Source organism: Phytophthora cinnamomi (assembly GCF_018691715.1).
Source record: "Phytophthora cinnamomi strain GKB4 chromosome Unknown Contig126, whole genome shotgun sequence".
NCBI classification, from domain to species: Eukaryota; Oomycota; class Peronosporomycetes; order Peronosporales; family Peronosporaceae; genus Phytophthora; species Phytophthora cinnamomi.
Genome location: NW_027151059.1, coordinates 330,569 through 351,153, shown reverse-complemented (window position 1 = coordinate 351,153; position 20,585 = coordinate 330,569). Strand labels below are relative to the sequence as shown.

Here is a 20,585-nt window from a genome sequence, read left to right as displayed (position 1 = left end):
TTTCTGACTCCTTCGGCGCCCCGGTTCTGCGCTGACAAGGTCCCATCTCCGTCAAGTGTACCCACAACTTGGTACGGGACCAACTCGCACCACATTCTGTGATCAGGACCAATCCGGACCAGTTTTGGTCCTGTGCATCGAATCATCGCGGATGAAGTTTGGGGTGTGACACACAAAAGATCACTTTTTGACGCTGACGAAGAGCTCACTTCTCATTTCGCTGGCCATGGACTCCGTCGCGTGGGGTCCGTACGTCGAGGCGCTGCGCTCGGGCGCCCAGAGCGCCGAGCAGCTGGCGCAGCAGCTCTGCAAGGACCACAACCTGGGCGCAGACGCTGCCGCCACGCCGCAGCAAGTCGCAGCGCTCGTGCTGCAGGCGCTGGCCGCGCAAACAACCGCCGCAGACCACTACGTGGCGCCTCTGCTGCAGCAGCAGAGCGAGGACGCAGCCACTGCGCACGCGCACCACCAGCAACGCAGCGCCACCGTCACACGCGTGGTGGAGGCTGCTGTGTCGCAGAAGCTGCTGCGCGACGACAGCCCGCTCACCAACCTCTTCAACTGGGACGCGTTCCAGAAGCGCCTCGCCAACCTGCGCGCCGCCTTCCCTGAGCCAGAGTTCAATCATGCACTGGCGGTCAAGACCAACCCCACCCGCGGGCTGCTGCGTGGCGCACGCGCCCAGGGCTTCGGTGCTGAGTGCGCGTCCATCGCAGAGGCCAAGCACGCGCTGTCGCTCGGCTTTGCGCCGCGCAAGGTTGTGTACGACTCGCCGTGCAAGACCCTGGGCGAGCTGCGGGAGATGCTGCAGGCGGGCGTGTACATCAACCTGGACAATGAAGAAGAGATCCGCAAGGTGAACGAGATCTTCAAGGAGCTGGGCGACTCGGAGGAGACCAAGAAGAAGCACGCGACGCAGATCGGACTGCGCATCAACCCCGTGGTGGGTGGAGGGACCATCGACGCTACGAGCACGGCCACGGTGACCAGCAAGTTCGGGCTGCCTCTCACGGCGGAGACTAAGCCTCGCCTCCTGGCGATCTTCAAGCAGAACCCGTGGCTGCACGGTGTGCACGTGCACGTCGGCTCGCAGGGTTGCCCTCTGGATCTACTGGCGGCAGGAGCCAAGAGAGCGGTCGCGTTTGCACTTGAGGTCAATGGCCACGTCGGACATCAGCAGGTTCGCGTGCTTGACATTGGTGGCGGCATGCCGACTGTGTATGACGGTGGCGAGCGCGAGGCCTACGACTTCCAGGAGTATGCGGACGCTGTGCGCAAGCAGGTGCCAGAGCTGTTCACAAGTGGCTTCTCGTCCATCATCACCGAATTCGGACGCAGTATCTTCGTGAAGCCTGGCGTGACGGTGTCCAAGGTGGAGGCCGTGAAGGACTGGGCGGGACAACACATCGCTGTGGTGCATGTTGGTGCCGACCAGTTCCCGCGCACAGCCTACCTGCCGGAGCTGTGGTCGCACTGCATCTCTGTGTTGGACAGCCGTGGCCGTCCCAAGACGGACCCCAGCAGTGCCTACGTCCGTCAAGATATTGCTGGCCCACTCTGCTTCTCGGGTGACTTCCTCGCCAAGCAGCTGCTGTTGCCGCCGATTAAGGTGGGAGACTATGTGGTGATCCATGACACAGGAGGCTACACCATGTCGATGCACTCCAAGTACAACAGCCGTCAGATTTCTTCGAACTTTGCCTACTCAAGTACCCCCAACGAGGTGAAGTTTTCATTACTGAAGGAGCGCGAAACAACAGAGGAAACGTTAGCCTGCTGGGGTCTTGACCGCGATGTGGAGCTCTAGGCACTGATGCGTCGGCTCTTCACTACCACCATTGCGATCTCAACCTCAACAACGTAAGTCTCCACGAGCGCAAGGGTAGTTTCTCTATTTCTCATGTCAAATTTCAAGCGTTTCCGTCTTGGTAAGATACACCGCAGGATGCGGCAGTGCAGTTGAGTACTTTTTCAGCTTTAGCTCGCCGAATCGATTACTTCGCTACCTGCGCCATTAGTAGCCACTCTCGAGCATGCTTCGGATGTAGATAACCTGGCCGAACGCAATACCCACGAGGACAACGTTGGTGATCAGGGACATCCACTTCACGCGGGCGTTGGTGCTCTCCGCGGCTGCAAGCAACACGCACAAGAAAACAATCAGCACCTTACAATAACTCGGCCAAGCACGTGCACGTACCATCGCGACTCATCCGTTCTCGGTGCTTGACGAACGAAATGTCACCACGAAGAGTAAAGACCGACTCCTTGAAGTACGCCACCTCGTGCATGAGCTCCAAACCAAGGTCTGTGCGAAGTAGTCGCCATATTCATTAGATCAAAGCAAGACTTTGACGTGCGCATGAATATTTCACGTACCTTCCACGACGATTTGGGGGAAGTAGTCCTCTGCGACGTGGTGGACGCCGAAAACAACGGCGTCGCTGTTCTCGGGAGCGTGGATGGAGAAGGCGATCGTCTCGGTCTTCCCGTCCAGCTTGTTTTCGAAGATCTCGGTGATGTCAAAGGCGACGTGACTGCCGATCTCCGTCATAGCATCGTCGATCACGTGGTCACGGTAGCCACCGGTCGCGTAGCTCTCCAAAGTTTCCCAAGTAACAGGGTACCTCATTCGGTTGGGCAGCAGTGCCAGCGCGATGTCCACCGCCTCTCCGTCTGTGATACTGTCCACCGTGAGCAGCAACTTCACGCGCGTGTTGCCGCGAATAATGCTGCGCGAGACGCCGACCAGGTCGAACTCCATGACGCCCATCTTGGTGGCCTGGCCATTGACCGTCGTCACGGCCATCTGCGTGTAGGCCGGAATGGTCGGCGCGTCCTTGCTCACCGTGGCCGCCACATTGGGGATCAGCGTCAGGCTTCGAGCGCCCGTCGAGATGAAGTCGAACGAGTAGAAGAGCGTGATCGTGGACGACGCGCCCTTGAGCTTGCTGAAGCACAGGTGGTACAGCCCGCTCTCGCGCACCTTGGCCGAGCCGAAGTTGTTCTGCTCCGCCTTCCACGTCAATACCTCCCGCTGCGACGGGTTCTTCACCTGTAGCGCACGCAGCAACGAAAGGCAATTAAGCGTTAATAACATCCACGTTGCAGTCAACTGGCCGTGCCGTTGCGATTGATCGTACCACGACGTCGACGAGATCGTAGCTCTTGGGCTCGAGGATGCCGAAGCGGAAGAGCACTTTGTTGTTGGTAGCCCGGGCGTTCACTTCCTCCATGAAGCATTCCTGTCGGCCGGTGCAGTAGAGATAGGGGGCGTGTGAGGGCGCCTATTCATTGACTGAGGAGACCGTGGGGTTGTGGGCTCACCTCCGACCGAGACGTGAGCGTGAACTGGAAGCGAGACCCGTGGGCGCCGGGCAGCAGGCAAACACACAGTAGCAGCGCCACCGCCAGAGGAAGGAAGCCGCGCATGGTCATGTGTTGGGTCTGGGCGCGATCGCGGAGACGGAGAACACTAGACGTCGCTTTGGTGCCCGCGCGATGAGGAGGATATTGGCTCGGCAAAGTGTCCGATCGTGCAGCAACTCAGCAGTGATCGGTATATCGGTAGAAACCGGTTCTGGCGGTATTTACTTAAACAAGGTGTAGTTCTGTACCTGGTTTTGGAATGAACTTGTAGCAACTTGCAAGCAACTTTATTGAAAAACGATTCTGACGCAACACAAGTGTGCCCACAACGCCTGTGTGACCAAGGTTGGCGGCTTATAAGTCTGCGGAACTACACGTAAGTGTCTGTTAGAAGCTGAGCTTGTTGGAGGGTGGTAGCTGGTAGCTCTGTTGGTACGAGAAGAGAAGCGTCCTTCGTCTACACTTGACTTGCGAACATCGGGGCGCAACTTCAACCTTGCTACGTTGAAAAACGCGTTTTGTCACCAGCGAATAAGCGCTCGAGCAGCATGGGAACAGCGTCTGCCAATTTCTGGGTTAGCGATGTCAAACTTATCCGTTCGCATTGCGAACACCGTATTCGCAGCTATGAACTTCCAAACAAAGCGTGACAACTATCATACGACTAAAACCCACAGCGATCCTTAGTCCGCATTGCAGCAAAACGGCAGCTCCATCGCACGCTGCCAGCAGCAATAGCGGCACCAGTGTACAGTAGCTGTAGCAGCCTCAGCCCGTCTCATCCTGCGGACTAAGCTCGGCAGTCGTCACGTCGCGTCCGCTCGCCGCCGCTGAAAAGTTCGTCACGCGAAAAGCTTGCAGCATGTGCATTGCTGCTGCACTGCGGCGTTGCAGTCTGGTGCCGAGGAATGCGCTTTGCGTGGCGAGTGCCCAGCGCGACCCCGTGGCCGGCCGCGACCTGGGGCTGGATCGGCCCGATGCACTGTGTCGGACACAGTGTCCACGTGGAGGTGATCATGCCCCACTTCAACTTGGGGCAGTATCCATGGTGTAAATACGCCGCCGCCAGAGGTATCTGGATGCAGGGCAAGATTCCGCCGTTGCTTCAATGCAGCCCAACCGCTCTGCTCAGCACGCCGTGCTGCCAATGCTGCCTGCTTTTGCCTCACAGCTGCAGCTGGCTGGGCGTCTCAGGTGGATCAACAGGCTGTGCAGCGGCTGCGCGGCAGCCGCCGTCGAGGACGACTCCTGCCAGCCAGCCAGCCGTGCGGCACGGATGCATGCATGGCATTGAAGAGCTTCGTGCATGTCTGTCGAGCGTCCTCGACTTGTGGTCCGGGGCATGGCGCGTGTCCAACGGGCAGTTGAAGACCGCGCCGACTTGATTGAGCGGCACGCGGTATGCGGTCTCGCAGGTCGATCCGCACAAGGACTGTATGGATCCGAATCTTTGGACAACGCGGAGCGATCAAGACATAGAGGTCGAACTGTCTTTTTCGCGCGGATCGTGGCGTTGTTCGGAGCACATACGTGGCTCCGGCCTCTGTCTCGCCATGCTGCCGGTATCCTCGAGCCCTCGGGCCGGCCCAGCGGTTGCGGGTTCGTTGCAGCGCTCGCTCACTTCCCATTTCCCCCTGCTGGTCGACCACCTCGCACCGCACCGCACGCCCGCACGCCTATCAATAGGAGCCCGCGTACCGCAACGGACGACAATCAAGCAAGCCCTCGTCGCAGCAGATAACGCCGTAAAACCCCCGCAGACACACCACAATGGTCAAGTTCTTCAGCCCGCTCGCGCTGTCGCTGGCGGCCTCTGCCGCTGCGGCCGCCGCCTTCGCTGCTCACTTGCGCTTCCGCCCGCAACCGACCAAGCAGCAGCTCCCGCCATCCTCCGCCCAGCCCGCCACCATGGCTCCGCGCACGGCGCACCAGCGCAACATCGACGAGATCAACCGTCTGGACGGCTACGACGTCGTCATCGTGTGCACGTCCACGCCGCACCAGGCGCAGTACTGGCAGGACCGCCTCATGGCCACGCGCGGATCCATCTCGCCCAAGGACGCCAAGGTCATCGCCGTGTTTGAGGACTGGGACGGCGGCGCCGGCAACGGACTGGGCACGCTCTACGCCTACACCAAGGCCGTGGCCGCCGGCAAGGAGCTCTACGGCATGGACATCCCGGCGCTGCTCGCCGCCGGCAGCATCAGCGTCGCGCTGTACCACACCGCCGGCAAGGGCACGCGCCTCGCGCCGCTGCCCGGCAGTGAGAACAACAACAAGTCCGGCGTCAAGCTGCCCGCCATGGTGGAGGTCAACGACAAGTACGTGCCCATGACCATCCTTGAGGCCGTGGTCAAGCAGACCGGCGTGTACGCCTCCAGCCGCCGCGGCCGCCTGTCCGTGTTCTGGGGCGACCAGGTCTTCATCCCGTCGGCCGAGGTCAAGTACGAGGCTAAGCACCACATCGACATCCTGGCCGCGCTGGCCCCTATGCCCTCCGAGAAGGAGTGGAAGGAAAAGGGTCTCGAGAAGTACGGTCTGATCGTCGTCAACCAGCAGGACAACGCTGCGCAGGTGGACAAGGTGACTCACGAGACCGCCATCCGTCTGCTCTCGTCCTTCGGCGAGATGAAGTCGGTCGGCACCAGCCTCGGATCCTTCAGCGTGGACGCCGACATGCTGCACGCGCTGCTGAGCGAGTTCTCCAAGGAGCTGGCCGCCAAGTCGGGCAAGCTCGACAGCGACCCGCACTTCTGGATGCCGCTCACGCTTGAGCTGGACGCGTACACGGAGGTCATGGCCCAGAAGGGCGTGGAAAAGGCCGAGTCGACCGCCCACTACGAGCGCATGCAGAAGATGATGGCCAACTTTGAGGAGACCCGGACGAAGGAGCTCGGACTGTTCGGCTGCGTCGATGTCGGCAGCGACGTGTACTGGTGGGACTACGGCCAGCTGAAACTGTACCTGAAGAACAACCGCCTAGTGACCAAGCCCGGCGTGGAGGCTGACTGCCTGCGCTCGTTCCTCAACATCAGCAACAACATGGAGCACAGCAACGTCGGGGTGGACGCCATCATTGAAGAGGCCACGGTGCTGAACAGCGAGATCGAGCACGGCGACATCAAGCACAGCGTGCTGAGCGGCGTGGTAGCGAAGGAAGTGAACGCGGACGGCTCCATTCTTATCAACGTTACCGCGCGTTCGATCAAGGCGCCCAACTGCGTCGTGTACAACGTAACCTCGGACGAGGCCGAGGGTCTGTGCCTCGAGGAGGGCAGCGTGGTCGTGGGCGTGCTGCTGCCCGACGGCAAGAAGGTCGTGATGCGCTCCAGCATGGACGTGTGCGGCGGCAAGGCATGGAAGACGGTGCTGGAGGCGAACCAGCACTCCTTCGAGAAGATCTATGAGCTGAACGCCGACGCCAACGTGTCCAAGCTGGAGCAGCTCATCCAGGCCGAGCACATGAAGATGCGCGAGGTCGTCATGTCCTAAATGACCAACGCACGTTCTGAGCTAGTAGTAACGTAGATGATAAACCCGACCGGTTGCCGGTAGAACTCCTAAATGCATATCACACTTTATACCCCAAGCTTCTTCGCTTTGGCCACTGCATTCCACTTGCATCGCCGCCAGAAGCGCTCAATGCATCGGCGAGATTGAGTCAGGTAGGACCATGCTGTCGACGAACGTGTAGCCACCGTGACGCAGGCGACGTAGCGCAACGCGTTGCTGCAGTTTGATTGCAAATTGCGTCAAATCCGATGTACTTGCCGTATCTTTTCTCTCCAGACGACCAGCTTGCAACCGAACGACGGCCACGTCAGTCGGGAGCGCTCTATTCGAAGCACCCGTTTCGGTGTTCTGCGCATCGCACTTAATCTTACCTATGAACCACATCACCTCTCCATCAAATACCACCTTTTGACATCCATCACTGATAACCGCACGATCGCAATGCCGGCGGACGCGAAGCTTCAGCTGGCGGTGGCGGCGCTGGGCGCCGTGCTGCTGCAGCAATTCGTCTCTCGCCGCCGCCACCAGGCACTGCAGACGGAGAAGGAGCAGCAGCTCAAGGCGCAGCAGCAGGCGCAGGCAGCGAGCAGCGCGGCGCCCGAAGACGACGAGGCGTTCGTGGTGGAGATCGAGTACTGCACGGGCTGCCGCTGGATGCTGCGCGCCGCGTGGATGGCGCAGGAGCTGCTCACGACCTTCCAGCAGGACGAGAACAGCCGCTTGCGCTCCGTGACGCTCACGCCCAACGCGCGCCAGGGCGGCGTGTTCAACGTATACCTGCGCGAGGTGGGGCCCAGCGCGGATCCGGACGCCGAGCCGGAGGTGCTTTGGTCCCGCAAGATCGCACGCCGCTTCCCTGAGTCCAAGGAGCTCAAGCAGCTGGTACGCGACTATGTGAATCCGGAGAGGGATCTCGGCCACTCGGACAAGAAGTAGAGAGAGACTCATACACACTCGAGAGAATAGGCAGGCGCTTGTTTTGTCGTTCGATAAAAAAAAGGAAACACTCTACTCGGGAGCTCTGAAATTGGCCAAGACGGTTGGGATAGAGGAGCGCGTTGACGCTCCTGGAAACACGGCACTCGGTCTGGATCGGAGCAGTTGATTAGAATAGAAAATCACATCTTCGTCAGCCCTCGACTGGCAAATTTCGTTTAGAGCGTTGAATGTGCTGACCGAACGTACCGGGAGAAGAGACTTCGCATGCTCTTGCCGATAGAAGCAACACTGGCCAGAGTTTTGGGGATAGCAGATAAGGATGTTCGACGTCCGTCGGGGTGAGTCACGCACTTGATAGCAGACACTTGAAACTCTCGCCATGCCCATGGATGAGCCTTACGGTAGCGCAAAACCAGATAAGTTTTCGCAACAAAGGAAGGAAGCGGATATATGAAAGGAAACTGTACCCGAATCTGCTGACTCGTGAAGCGCTGCTTTGGGTCCTTTTCGAGAATCTGCGAGTAAAGATTGTGTAATTGCGAGTAAAGATTGTGTAAGTGAGCAATAATTACGCTGCCTGTAGGTCAAAAATCAACTGACGCACATGTTTCATGAGGTCGATAAGCTCGTTTTCTACTACACGATCACCGACACTTGTAGGAAACTCGATAGGATCATTCTGCATGAGATGGCGGATCACGGTTAGATGGTGCAAATGACTTGGACCGCGGTATTTGTTTATTCCCTACCTGAATTTTCCCGTACAAAACCGTCATCGTTTGGGCGATGAACGGTGGGTGGCCGTACACAAACATGTACAATGTAATCCCGCAAGCCCAGATATCGACGGGTTTACCCTGAAAACCTTCACCAGTTAGCATCTCTGGTGCTACAAGAATGACTCGTCAGCACCGAAGAGGTACATGCACAGAAACAAAAGCGCATCTTACCCATGAAGATCGCAGTTCCAGCAGTTTGCCGCATGACCTCATTTTCGCTTTCCATTTCCTGCACCCAACGAAGAGGAGTTAGACGACACCCGAGCTATACACGAAGGTTATGGGACCGTACATGTGAAACACCGAAGTCTGCAATCTTGAGAATAACTTCATTTTCATCGACCGTCTTTAGCAGCAGGTTGCCCGGCTTGATATCACAGTGGATAATCTATCGCGAAGCAAAACCTTAAGATACTCGAACTTTCGCCTTTATACTTGTATCATTCTTACCTTATTTTCGTGTAGGAAGTCAATTCCTTCGATCTGGGGGAAAGATAAATTATCATTAGTTTTGATGCTCAAATACCAAAGTTTAGATAGGCCTTACCAGGTGCGTGAAATACGTTCTGGTCAGCTCTGCGTTTAGAGGGGTGCACTCTCTGTTGATAAAACCAATCGAAGTTAATAGCGCCTCGCAACGCAGAGCAACCAACTCAGACATACATATCATCGTCGAGTACGGGGCCACCATCCACCAGTTCGCTGATCATATATAATTCATCGCTATCTACACGAAGGCAATGCGGGTTAGTCCAAGCCAGTTACACCTAAGTTATCATACCACACCACAGACGCACCATCCGTATCAATGACCTCACGTAATACAACGATATGTCGGTGCTTGAATCGTTTCCAGATATTGAGCTCTTTCTTGACGGATTGCAGCGCGTTACCGAAGCGTCCCACGCGAATACGCTTGAGAGCCTTTTTGTCCACACATTTTGCTGCGAATACCTCCTTCGTCTCAGTACTTTCCACTTTAAATACAATGCCATAAGCGCCTTTGCCTAGCTGCTCCATGAACGTGCTGTACAAGACGCAGTCACAAGCGTAAGCAAAACTTTGCGCAGTATCAAAGTGCACTGACAGCATCAACGTACTACTGGTTGAGATGCCGTCGACCATCGGCATCCACGGTGGTAACCACCTTTTTGGTCTCTCGAAAGGATTGCCCTCGCTTTCGTAGAGGCACAATCGGCTTCATTCCCGTTAATTGTCTGTCCGTGCTGCTCTGTTGAACCATTGAAGCCCGACTGGGAGCTATGACAGGCTTTACAACAACCAGAGCAGGAGGGTCAGGCGATGGTCCTGGTTCCGTTTGTGTGTTTGCTGCTGGGGCAGAGCTGGTCTCCGTTGCGTTGACAGAAATTGTATCGGTCGGATTCTCAACCACAGGCGCTGGCATTGGGGGCTCAATTACTGCGCCTTGGGACGAACCAGAAGCGTCTTCTACCTCTGTTATGCGAGATGGGTCTGGTGCGTCGAACTCGTCCTGGGCAGATGTAGATTCATGCTCGCCTGTGGACTCGATCTCAGCAGACGAAGGTCCTTCCATCGAACTTGGTCGCGTTGGACGTTGGGGCTGGTCGACGTACTAGACTCGCACCTAAAACTCGGCCGCTTTGCTAAATGCAGACCATCATCACTAAGTACTTCATGCAAGGAATAAAGATAGCTGATCGTTGTTAGGCGCTGTCGCGCTGGAATATATATTTATGGTTGAAGCTAGTACTTTTACACGTACATGACGACGATCTACCCGAACGAGGCCAACTTGAGAGTTGTTGGCCTAGTAGTAATCATAGTACGTGTCTTGGCAGTCGAGCAGCGCCTTGACGTTATCGCGGACGTGTACCAGCCACGCGATCTGTTCGTCTAGGTGGACCAGCATCTCCTCAAGCTGCGGGATCGGCACGGAGACGCGTGCGTACTCCACGATCTCGACCTTTTGGCCACGGAAGGCACTGCAGTGACGCGAAAGCGAAACACACTCGTTAGCAAGTCACAGAACCTACGCCACTCACAAGCGGCAGCACTTACCAGACGCAGCCGATGAACTCTTTCCGGGACGCACAGCCCTCCGGGATGTTCGTGATGGGCTTCTGCGTGGCCATCAAACTGAAGGCCTCAACCAGCTAATAACACGAAAGCACCGCCATCCTGTTAGCTTTACTGGCATCATAAACCAGCAAGTGCAGTCACGCATCCACGCACCAGTTCTCCGCGATGAATGGAAAAGTCCACGATGACTTCCGACGGAAGAGCGGGCTTGAAACTCTGCGCAGTTAGATCGAACGTACACAGTCGTTAGCTCGGCATATCTCCCGCCAACGCTGTCTGCATTTGCTCTGCCTGACACGTACGTGGTCGACGTGCGAGCAGTACGGGAATCGACGGCGACTGGGCAGCCGCAGCACATTGGCGGCGTTGCGCAGCTCCTGGCAGATGCGGCCCAGACTCTGGAACGTGCGCTGCACGATCTCCACGTAGACCTCGACGTCGTCGTTGCTGGGCTGGTCGCTGAGCAGGTCGTGGCGCTGCACGTGCATGAACTCCTTGAGGGCGGCCAGCCGCCCCACTTGGCTCTGCACGATGCCGTGGAACTCGAGGATCTGGTTCAGCACGCAGTACTGCTGCAGCCTGGAAGGTTCACAGCGACATCAGCACACCGTTAGAATCAGCAGAGTCCGCTGCATGCAATGGTAGTGCGCGTACGTGCTGACGATCGGCGCGTTGCGCTGGGCCTTGGTCAGCTTGAGCTCCACCTTGGTGAAGACCACGAGGTGGCCCTGTCATTAAGGGACGCGTGTGTAACACAACACATGTCGCGACTGTCAGTAACTAACTAAATCTAGTACATATGGGATCGGGTCAAGCCGCACCTCGACGCGGATGTCGGCCTTGATGGCGGGCGACGCCGCGCCGCGGTCCGAGCGGATACGGCCCCAGATGAAGTCAATGCGCTCCAGCTCGTGCGCGGCGTAGTCGATGGCCGAGTTCACGTCCTTGAGAAGGTAGTAGCGGGTCTCGCGCTTCTGCTCGGCAGCAAATCAGGAGGTCAGAAGGGTACTGAAATACGTTAGTACGGCCCTACCTACCCAGGCACTGAGCTCTTCATTCGCCTCTTGCTCGCGGAGACCCACGGGCGCCGATGCGCTCTGTGTCAGACTGCTCGACATGCTTGCCAGGGCTACAGGTGTAGTCTACTTGGCTGAGGTGCTGCTGCTGCTCTGGCGGCGGAAGGAAAATGGCAGCACGAGTGTACAGAGGTGCGGCCTGGCGTGCCTGCGCAAGTGTCGTCCATGTTGAAGGGGGAAAGGCCAATTTCGTGCAGGCACTTGGAGGGGGTGTCTTCCTCACAACTTCGCGCTGCTCATCCGTCTGCAGCTCTTTGCAGGATCCGAGAACTCCGAATCCTCCAGTGAATAAAGCGAAAGCATTTCATACTCAGTTCTCACCCTCGGTCGCGGGTTTTGAACTTGCAGGCGGACAACTAGCCTTGGTCCGCCCAAGTCATGACATCCGTCCTGCGTTCTCGGCGGATAAAAACGCCAAACTAAGCGGTATACTTGCTTTTTGTATGGTACACGCCGGCCTGTTTTGTGACGGAACGGCGAGGACATCCATCTTGGGATGCTTGACGCCGTGCTCGCCACAAGCTCGACGGCGCTGGCCAATTTTTGCCGTGCTTGTCACAACCGGCGCCAGCTGGAAGAACGAGAAGCCCCGCCACCGCTGTCTCAACCTGAGAGCTTCCGGCTCTGACAACGTCCATCTACAGTATCCTAGCAGCAGCGCCAGGCAGACTGGAGGGTGGCAGCCTTGCAACTAATTTGTGACGGTGTTTGTGCATCGAGGTTCCGGGAATGCGCGCGAAACGACGCGTATGTTGAAGTTTCAGCAAAGTATCTTTAGTGGCTGGCTACCGATATTTATATCGCCGCCGAAAGTGGCTACGCTTTTGGCTCTCAGCACTCGAGCGCGACTTAGTAGCAGCGAGTGAGTTGCCTGTGCGCAGTATGGCGACGAAGGAGGCGGCCGCGCTGGCCATGGCCGTGGAGGAAGGCAAGACGCGCGACCTGTACAACGCGCTGCGGACGGGCGAGCAGGGTGTCAGGTTCGTACAGTCGACCGACTCAGCATATTTTAGTCGATTCACGTGAGACGAGCCGCCCGCTTTTTGTAGCTGAAGTTGTTGCTCTTGTTGTTCCTCATTCAGCCTCGAGGCGCTGGCGCAGACGCTATACTTTCTGCAGCACGCAGAGTTCACGCTTTTCGACGTGAAGGACGCGTTCCGCTCCTCCGCTGGTGACGTCCGATCTTTCTTTCGTGCACCCTCCTTGATAATGCTTTGTTTGACAAGGGGGCTTTGTTTTCGACGATGCAGGCGCGAGTGAGCGCTTCTTGGCATACCGGGAGTTCCAAATCGCGCTGGGTAAGATCGCTCGTATCAAGTACTATGGCAATTGCGGCGGGGACGACGGGTCAGCTAGGGCGATGGCTACTTCGTCGAAGCTACCGACAGACATGGAGCTCATGTTCTCGCTAGTGGATCAGCTGACAAGCGAGAGCCACCACGAGCAGCTCGACACCCTGCGATGCCAGATGACCCGCTGCAGCACTCTCGAAACGCTTGAGCACAACTTGCCGCTGCTAGTGCAGAGCTTTGAGCTTTACGGGCCCCAGAATCGTCTGTCGACGAAACTCGCGACCTCGATGTTGTCCACTATTACGCTGGACGGATTTGTCGACTTCCTCAACGCGTACTTCGAGTACGAGGAGTTCTTCTCGGTTGACGACCTCACGCGCGTGAGTACACTACGTTCATCGGTCTCGACTGTAAACTGACAGTATCTGCTCCGTGTCAAATGCTGATGCAGATGTCAAGTGAGGTACTGTCGGGGTTTGAAAGAGCAAGCGCCAAGGCCGACTCGAAAGACACCAAGGATACTCCAAGTCGCGCCAATGATAAGCTCAACTTTGCGCAGTTTTTGGAACTGTTCTGCCGGGTGGCTTCAGCTTTTCACCACAAGCTGCTTGTCCAAGAGGGGGCGCAGCTCCGGCGAGCGGTTGAATCCTGCCGCCTTGAGTTCAGTCTTGAAGTACTCTTGGACCACATGCATATCACGCTTATCCCTAACGACGGCTCACTGACGGAGACCGCCTCCAGGCAACATCAGAAAGAGGCTTCCTCCGTTATCACCGGGATGAAAGAGCTCGCAGTAGAGAAGTTTCAGTCTCCTCGTGATGAGGACTCAGCAGCGATGATATCAATTGTTCAAAATATCCGTGACGTGCTTCGGCTAGATGCTGCTGACCACGCTATGGCCAAGAGGCCTAAATATCGATTGAAGCGCGAAGGCAGCTTGGCAAACCAAGGACAGCTGTCCAGAAGACCCAGCCAAGTTGAGCACGCTTCGTCAGGTAGGAGTACGCCTACCGTGCACTCGGCAACAGCGCGGCAGGCTAAACCAGACGAACATCGAAAACCTCCCCCTCAGGTTGCCATGATACGAGAGGTTGTCATGCCTCCAGCGTTGCCTGGGGACGTGATTCAACTCCTCGAAAGCGCGTTGAAGTTTCAAAATATGGGTCAACACAACGTACGTCGCTTTTGCCGTGCATGTGCGTGTCGAGATCTAGCTAATTTTTTTCTTGTGCCTTCGCAGATGGCTCTAAGCACCCTGGATTCGTGCAAGCAGCGCTACCAAGCTCAGTATCCGCCCTCAAGTGATGACCCTACTGCCAGCACGATCGACCCGATTTACACTGAAGTTATGCTGTTTCTCGCCCTTCAAGCTGCGAGTGTATACGACAGCGCTCATCGAGATGCTCATGCACTGATGAAATATCACGAGGCAATGATGTTGGCACGCCAGCTATCAGCGTCGCACCCCGGGCGTTTGCTTGTGAAGAGCTGTCTCGGAGTCACTCTATTCTACGCTGGTGAAGTAGCTTTGGCGCTCCAGTGTCATCAGCTTGTGTTAGATGCACGAAAAGCTGCCAAGAGCAGCACGGCCGAATTTGACGTCCAGCAACAGCCAGACAAACGAGCCGTAGCCAAAACGGATACCAGTACCACCAGCGCTCTCGTCGACACAGCAACGACCATGAACAATCTTGCCTGTTGTCTATCCCAAGACCAGACCGTGCTTTTCTCGAAATCTTTGGACAACGCGTATTTGTTGTTTAAACACGCCCGGCAAATTTACGCAGACGCGTTTGGGCCCTCACACCCTCGCGTAGGATTGATCTCCCGTAATTTGGATCGCGTTCGAGCGTCTCACAACGGCGTTGTTAGCGATGCAGCTGACGCTTTAGCGCGAGGTGAGTACGCACATGTAATTCCTGGCAGCAGATTCCAGATCCAAGCCTTTGAATATGTAGCAAAACCGTTAAAAACTAGCAGTAGCAAGAGCGGCAAATCTGGAGGCAAGAAGAAGAAGAAGGGTGCCAAGTAAAAGTATCAATTACTTCCGGTATGTTTGGTTCGCTTGACATGTGATTCAATGCGAGCTTCTGGATCAAAATCGGGAATCTCGGGCGTCTACTTCGCCGCCGATACAGCATGGAATGCGTGTTTGTACAGTCAGAATACTAGTTCTATTCAGGAGTAGGTACGGTTTAGTTGGTCTTGGACTTCGACGTAAGATGCTGAACAAGTAGATCTGCGAGAGCCTTCTTCCAGTACTTGTCCAGTGCGAACCAAGCCACGCAAAAGTAGAGCACGCGAGCCTCCGTAATTCGTTCTTCGTTCGAAACGAAATGGTTCGCAACGTGTGCCACCATGCCGATAACAGTGCTTGTTCCAGCAATCTGTATGATGAATCCAAAGGCGCCGAGGGACAAATCCAAAACGCGTTGTGTCCGACTGTAGTTCGTCAGATAGCGCAGCACCGCGCCACTGGCGTACAAATTGGCCGTGGAGATGGCGAGGAACCCGAGCGGGTGAGCACTCGTATTCGTCTGCCACTCCATCACCAGCTTGGGGATCGTGACAGCCTTCAACCAGCTGACACTCAGCCCCACGACTGCTTTGAGCAGAGGCATCGGGACTCGAAGTCCGTCGAGCACCACCTCAACGAGGAAGTAGATGGGCACCACAAGTCTCACCGTCTCTTCAAACTGCGGGGCAGCGCCGAAAACGGGGCGGATGATGGTCGTCCCCAGCAAATTGGCGGTGACGGCGGCGAACAGCGCTCGGGCATGGCGAATCGCCTCCTTCCGAAGTGATGGCGGGCGGCGCGCGAGTGCCGGCGGCGTCACAAAGTCCGTGAGCTGCGTGCGCACTGCCAAGCAGACCCAGACGATGAACGAGCGCTTCAGCATCATCTGAAGCCCTGGGGACTGCACGTAGACCTCGCCTGTTGTGAACTCGAACCACACGGCAGCGGCCGCGACGGCGAGCACCAGCGCATTCGGCAGGAACTCGGAGCAGATCGACAACCACAGAGAGGACGACTCGGCCGCGCCATTGCGTTTGCGCGGGGAAGGTGGAGGAGGAGACGGAGCCTTGGTGGCGGCGCGGGCTGATCGTCGCTTGACCATGGGCGGCGGAGCGGAGACTGCGATGCTGACGTCGGAAGTTCGACTGGTTGACACGACAGCACGACAGGCAACACGTGTCGTTATCGATACAAACGGGATCCTATATTAAGGAGGATTTTGGATTAGGGATTGTATCGGTTTGGATGCTTTGCGTCGTTTCGGTATTAGGTATAGAAGGTTGGTCCGACCTCGGCAAACCCGTTTCAACGCTCGCAGCTCGCGGACGGCTGCGTTCACCACGTTACAGTTTTCTTCTTGATAGACTCGATGAGCTGGGCCGGCAACAGCTCGCGGCTGAAGAAAGAGAGCGTCCCGAACTCCTCCGTCACTTGCTCGCTGTAAATGAAGGCCACCCACTCGGACAAGCACCCGCTCACGCTGGCAGAACGGAAGAGACTTTCAGCCTCTTGCTGCAGCGCTGACCTATAGAGTGGTGGAGTGAACTCGTCCGCCTCAGACAGCAATTCGTTGAACTCCGTCGATAGTCTTGTGTCCATCAAGCTCGGCAGGAGATTCACATACTCGTCGAATGAGCGCAGCGTGAAGGTACTGTCCAACTCTGGCTCTTGCCGGCCGTAGTCTCGCTGTTTGTCCGTGACCTTGGAGCTCTTCATGTAGGCAAAGCGCTCGCGCTCACTGCACTGCTTTATCCATTCGAATCCCTCCGACTCTGCCCGCTCAGCGAACACGTCGTACTGCTGCTTCAGCTCTTTAAACACGGTCGAGAACGGAGATTGCCACTCCCAGTCTTTCTGCAACTTCGGCCACTCACGATCAACACAAGTGTGATAAGCTCCAAGGTATGTGTACAGCGATCCTTGAACGCTCCAGATAGCCAAGAACGGATTAAAAAGCCCTAGGCCACCCAGATTTAGCGGCCAGTACACCCACGCCGCTGGCATCGCCAGCGCTGCACCCTTCCTTCTGGACATGATTTGTTCACGGAGATAGCCTAGTGCATCACCGTTTGTCTTCGGGAAGATGAGTGTGTGAATGCGACGAAGCGTAGATAGTGCGTCTTGGACGTGAGTAAGACCGAAAATCGGTGATGGCTTGCCGAAGTTCCGGAGGAAGAAGAACATATACTTGTTGTACACGTTGATCCACGCGAATGTCGACGTAGCAGCAGCTAGTCGGCCCGCCATCTCGGTTGCAAATGCGTCCACCTCGTCTTGGCGGATCTTCACCGAGCCGTTGGACTGCAGCTCGAGCAGACCCCATCGAATTGGAGTCGCAGGTAGAGGTGCGGGCCCCACCTCGGCTGTTGTAGTGCTGGCTCCAGCGTACAAGCGGATCGAACCACTTTTGTCTTCGTTGAATTTCAGACCGACACGCTGGGCATAGCGCTGCATTTCACTCCAAGCTCGCAGAACCTTCGCTTCGTCAACGTCAAAGAAGCAAATATCATCGTGCGATCGATACAGGAACACGTCCGATGACACAAGCACGAGGTAATCCATCGTGAAAAGCTCGACCTCAGCAAGCAACATGGTCATCATCCGGCTAACAGGTAAACCTCGTTGCATGATCTTGGGCTTCTCAAAACCAGGGAAGAGAAGAGGAATTTGCGTGTATCGACGGAACACGTCCAGCATGTCGTTATGGACCCCCAGGAATCGAAGGCAGGCAAACACAGCTTCATGTGAGACGGACGGACCAAAGAACTCGAGATCTGTCATAACTACCACAAGCGGTGATGGTTCTTTTCCCTCGCCAGCCAATGTCCTCTGCAAATGTGCCTCCACCAGAACACGTCGAATGATATCTTGCTTATCAGCCTTCTTGTCCCCCTCTTCGGCTTCCGACTCCGAATCGCCGTCTTCATCATAAGGATTTCGCCCCGCGTCTTTCATCATGTCCGGTAGAGCAAACAACTGGAATTTCCTCATCATGTCGGCGCGCACAGACTCCACAGAAGAAGTTCCGCTCATCCACGGCTTGTCGCTGAGCGAGTCCAGCAGTGATCGCAGTACAGCTTTCATCTCGACACTCCACTTGAGACCAATGTATTGGAACAGCAGCAACGTGATCGCTTCTTCTTGGAGAAGACAACGGAAGCGGCCGTTCATGCCGCGTTGGATGTCGACATGAACACCTCCTTCGGGCCAACGCCACTCGCTCACATTACTCAGCTCGATCGTGAGCACGTGCGACAGCTCCTTCATAATCTGCTTGTTGCGCTGAGCATCGGTAAAAAGAGCCACGACGTCGGGGTTCAAGAACGCCTTTTCTCGCAGCACTGCAGCCACACACCAAGCGGCATCATCCTCTGAAACGGGGAAGTCCCCATTGAGCATGGCGTCACCGAACTGGCCCAGCCGAGTACGAGCCTGATGCAACGCGTCCTGCTGGCGCTGCGTCCTGGCTTTCGAGAACCCTTCGCGCTCCTGGAACACCTCCGTCTTCAAGAACTCAAAGACCTCGTCCTCCGACACGCCGCTGCTCTGGAAGAAGTAGGACTCGAGTCGCTGCTGCGTCTCCTCCCTCGAGAGCTTGGCAAGAGGCTCGTCGCCAGCTTCTATGCCCATGGCCTCCGGCGCTCCCTCTTCCGGACGGACCAGCTCTCCGTCCTCCTGGTCGTGCTCCGTCTCCTCGAGCGACTCCATGAGGAGCTCGCCCAGCAGCGCGTTGTGCTGCCAGAGGCTGCGGCGCTGCCGAATCTCTCGCAGGATCTGCTGCTTGCTCTGCTCGACCACCGTCTCGGTGCTCCACGGGTCGGCGGCTGCGAACTCGACGAGTCCTCCGATGCCCTCCAGGCCTTCGTGCACGCTGGTCTGCACGACCTGCAGGTCCTTCACGCCTTCGTACAGGCCTTCCAGCTGCTTGCGGGACTGCTCCGCGTCCGCTGAGGGCGCTGCGTTGTCCCCGTCCAGCTCCGTCTTCGCCAGCAGCTCCGTGTAGTGGGTCTCCAGCTTCCGCTCGTGCTTGGTGAGCTCCCCCAGCTTGATCTGCGTTGACAGCTTCAGCAGCTGGAAGTGCGCGGCGGCGGGCTTCGTGGTGGACGACATAGGTGCTAAGGGCGGAAAGGGGACTTGAGCTCGAGGCGGCGAATTCAAGAGTGAGATCATGTAGGGATACGTTTTTCATTATGTACCCATCTATTCTGAAAAAGTGTGAGTGATGGTCGTACAAGGCAACTTCAACATTGATTACAACGCGTCCAAGAGCTGCTGATTGCCCGTGTCAATTCGACAGGATACAGCTCGTTGTGAGTATAATATCCTCAGGATATCACCTTCTCGAACAAGGGCTGTGCATGCTCAGTATTACGCTGCTCATCGTACCAGACTGTTTATGGTGCCCAACTCTCCCATACTGGCAATTCTCAAGCGATAACACACACAAAATGTGTCTCCCATCGTTTCGTATCTAATGAGTTTCTCATTGATGCGCCCAAGATGATCGAGCCGTCGTAGAGGAAGCTCTTGCTTTCATCGATTCATGTGGGACCGAGGAGGATGATATAACGGATTCTAGCGCTAGCGGCCATGTCTCCTCCGATGGCAGAGCTGTTGGAGACGACAGCTCTGCGAAGGACACACGTCGATCTGATACACCACCAGCTAAACCAAAGGCAAAGAAGCGGCGTATCATGACCTTCGCGAGCTCGTCCACGCGCCAGCTGCAACGCAAAAAGGCCGAGGCAACTTCACTGCGCGAGGAAGCACTTGTTCTGCAGGCTTACGGAAACGCGCCAAGCAACAAAAAAGGCATATAATTACTTTAAGTATATTATAATACTAGTGTTATAATTACCTTTTCGCGATGAAAGGAGGCATGCTAATTTTTTTTAATGCTGAACTCCTGCATAGAAGATCGCTACTAGGTTGCGATAAAATCCATTAAAAATCTCTCACTAAACTACCCGCACCTTTTTTTTTATCGCCACCGTAGTCTTTAAGTACATGTATTGCCAGACGCCTTCAGCCAGACATTGATATTCTCTTGTGTAGCGCTCTTACCATAGATGTCGATCAACTGAGTCAGCGTTGGGTTCAGTGAAACGGATCGACGGACACTAAGGATGGAACATGTCAAAATTTCAGCATCATTTTGTCTCAAGGCTGGGCTCGCCACCAATACCCCAAAAAAGTTAATCCAGAGATGAGTGTTCTAATAGAGGATCACATTTGGCACTCGGGGATCTCCATGAACTAGACCATTCTCATGGAGGTGCCATAACAGGTCAAAGGACTTGTGTACTTCCTGTCGTTCCGTTGGTTGAGGCATAGGTTTTCCAACCGGAAATAGCAACAACGGAGCACCACCAGGAATGCCGCTGGGTTTTCCTACGGGACCAATTGTCAAGCCGGTGTGCTCGGCTAACGTCAAGGCTTTCTCCTCTTGGTACAGACGTCCAACATTGCCACTCTCCACAATTTTCAGCGCGAAAACCTCCTGGCCTTCTCCAATCACCTTAAAAACACGCCCATAAGC

At 56.1% G+C, this 20,585-nt stretch overlaps 8 protein-coding genes across 10 annotated transcripts; 3 read left to right on the top strand and 5 right to left on the bottom strand.

Annotated features, from left to right (window-relative positions):
- Positions 1-226: 226 nt before the first annotated feature.
- Positions 227-1,807, top strand: IUM83_10849 (Diaminopimelate decarboxylase; the record flags this gene model as incomplete). 2 transcript variants are annotated; one of them, XM_067935372.1, is made up of 1 exon in its annotated part: positions 227-1,807. In XM_067935372.1, one exon carries the CDS (start codon positions 227-229, stop codon positions 1,805-1,807), a length of 1,581 nt encoding a protein of 526 aa, XP_067780550.1. The 2 variants fall into 2 exon arrangements, with proteins under 2 accessions (XP_067780550.1, XP_067780551.1); XM_067935371.1 differs by having other exon boundaries at positions 1,487-1,807.
- A 207-nt stretch (positions 1,808-2,014) lies between these two features.
- IUM83_10848 (Endosomal protein P24B) lies at positions 2,015-3,438 on the bottom strand (the record flags this gene model as incomplete). The annotated part of the gene is made up of 5 exons (XM_067935370.1): positions 2,015-2,133; positions 2,201-2,308; positions 2,380-3,055; positions 3,144-3,245; positions 3,328-3,438. The coding sequence occupies 5 exons, from the start codon at positions 3,436-3,438 to the stop codon at positions 2,015-2,017; spliced, it is 1,116 nt and encodes a 371-aa protein (XP_067780518.1).
- A 1,701-nt stretch (positions 3,439-5,139) lies between these two features.
- Positions 5,140-7,818, top strand: IUM83_10847 (uncharacterized protein; the record flags this gene model as incomplete). 2 transcript variants are annotated; one of them, XM_067935368.1, is made up of 2 exons in its annotated part: positions 5,140-6,846; positions 7,342-7,818. In XM_067935368.1, 2 exons carry the CDS (start codon positions 5,140-5,142, stop codon positions 7,816-7,818), a joined length of 2,184 nt encoding a protein of 727 aa, XP_067780542.1. The 2 variants fall into 2 exon arrangements, with proteins under 2 accessions (XP_067780542.1, XP_067780543.1); XM_067935369.1 differs by lacking the exon at positions 7,342-7,818 and having other exon boundaries at positions 5,140-6,861.
- A 72-nt stretch (positions 7,819-7,890) lies between these two features.
- IUM83_10846 (CAMKK/CAMKK-META protein kinase) lies at positions 7,891-9,804 on the bottom strand (the record flags this gene model as incomplete). The annotated part of the gene is made up of 12 exons (XM_067935367.1): positions 7,891-7,969; positions 8,068-8,216; positions 8,289-8,336; positions 8,426-8,500; positions 8,571-8,710; positions 8,772-8,829; positions 8,893-8,988; positions 9,051-9,083; positions 9,148-9,199; positions 9,264-9,327; positions 9,398-9,627; positions 9,701-9,804. The coding sequence occupies 12 exons, from the start codon at positions 9,802-9,804 to the stop codon at positions 7,891-7,893; spliced, it is 1,128 nt and encodes a 375-aa protein (XP_067780544.1).
- A 585-nt stretch (positions 9,805-10,389) lies between these two features.
- IUM83_10845 (camkk camkk-meta protein kinase) lies at positions 10,390-11,779 on the bottom strand (the record flags this gene model as incomplete). The annotated part of the gene is made up of 7 exons (XM_067935366.1): positions 10,390-10,564; positions 10,641-10,735; positions 10,815-10,877; positions 10,964-11,240; positions 11,316-11,389; positions 11,483-11,638; positions 11,699-11,779. The coding sequence occupies 7 exons, from the start codon at positions 11,777-11,779 to the stop codon at positions 10,390-10,392; spliced, it is 921 nt and encodes a 306-aa protein (XP_067780545.1).
- An 840-nt stretch (positions 11,780-12,619) lies between these two features.
- On the top strand, positions 12,620-13,448 carry IUM83_10844 (uncharacterized protein; the record flags this gene model as incomplete). Its single annotated transcript, XM_067935365.1, has 3 exons — positions 12,620-12,717; positions 12,820-12,908; positions 12,988-13,448. 3 exons carry the CDS (start codon positions 12,620-12,622, stop codon positions 13,446-13,448), a joined length of 648 nt encoding a protein of 215 aa, XP_067780517.1.
- Positions 13,449-15,224: 1,776 nt separating this feature from the next.
- On the bottom strand, positions 15,225-16,148 carry IUM83_10843 (uncharacterized protein; the record flags this gene model as incomplete). The annotated part of the gene is made up of 1 exon (XM_067935364.1): positions 15,225-16,148. The coding sequence occupies one exon, from the start codon at positions 16,146-16,148 to the stop codon at positions 15,225-15,227; it is 924 nt and encodes a 307-aa protein (XP_067780546.1).
- Positions 16,149-16,381: 233 nt separating this feature from the next.
- Positions 16,382-19,156, bottom strand: IUM83_10842 (uncharacterized protein; the record flags this gene model as incomplete). Its single annotated transcript, XM_067935363.1, has 1 exon — positions 16,382-19,156. One exon carries the CDS (start codon positions 19,154-19,156, stop codon positions 16,382-16,384), a length of 2,775 nt encoding a protein of 924 aa, XP_067780547.1.
- Between the last annotated feature and the right edge of the window lie 1,429 nt (positions 19,157-20,585).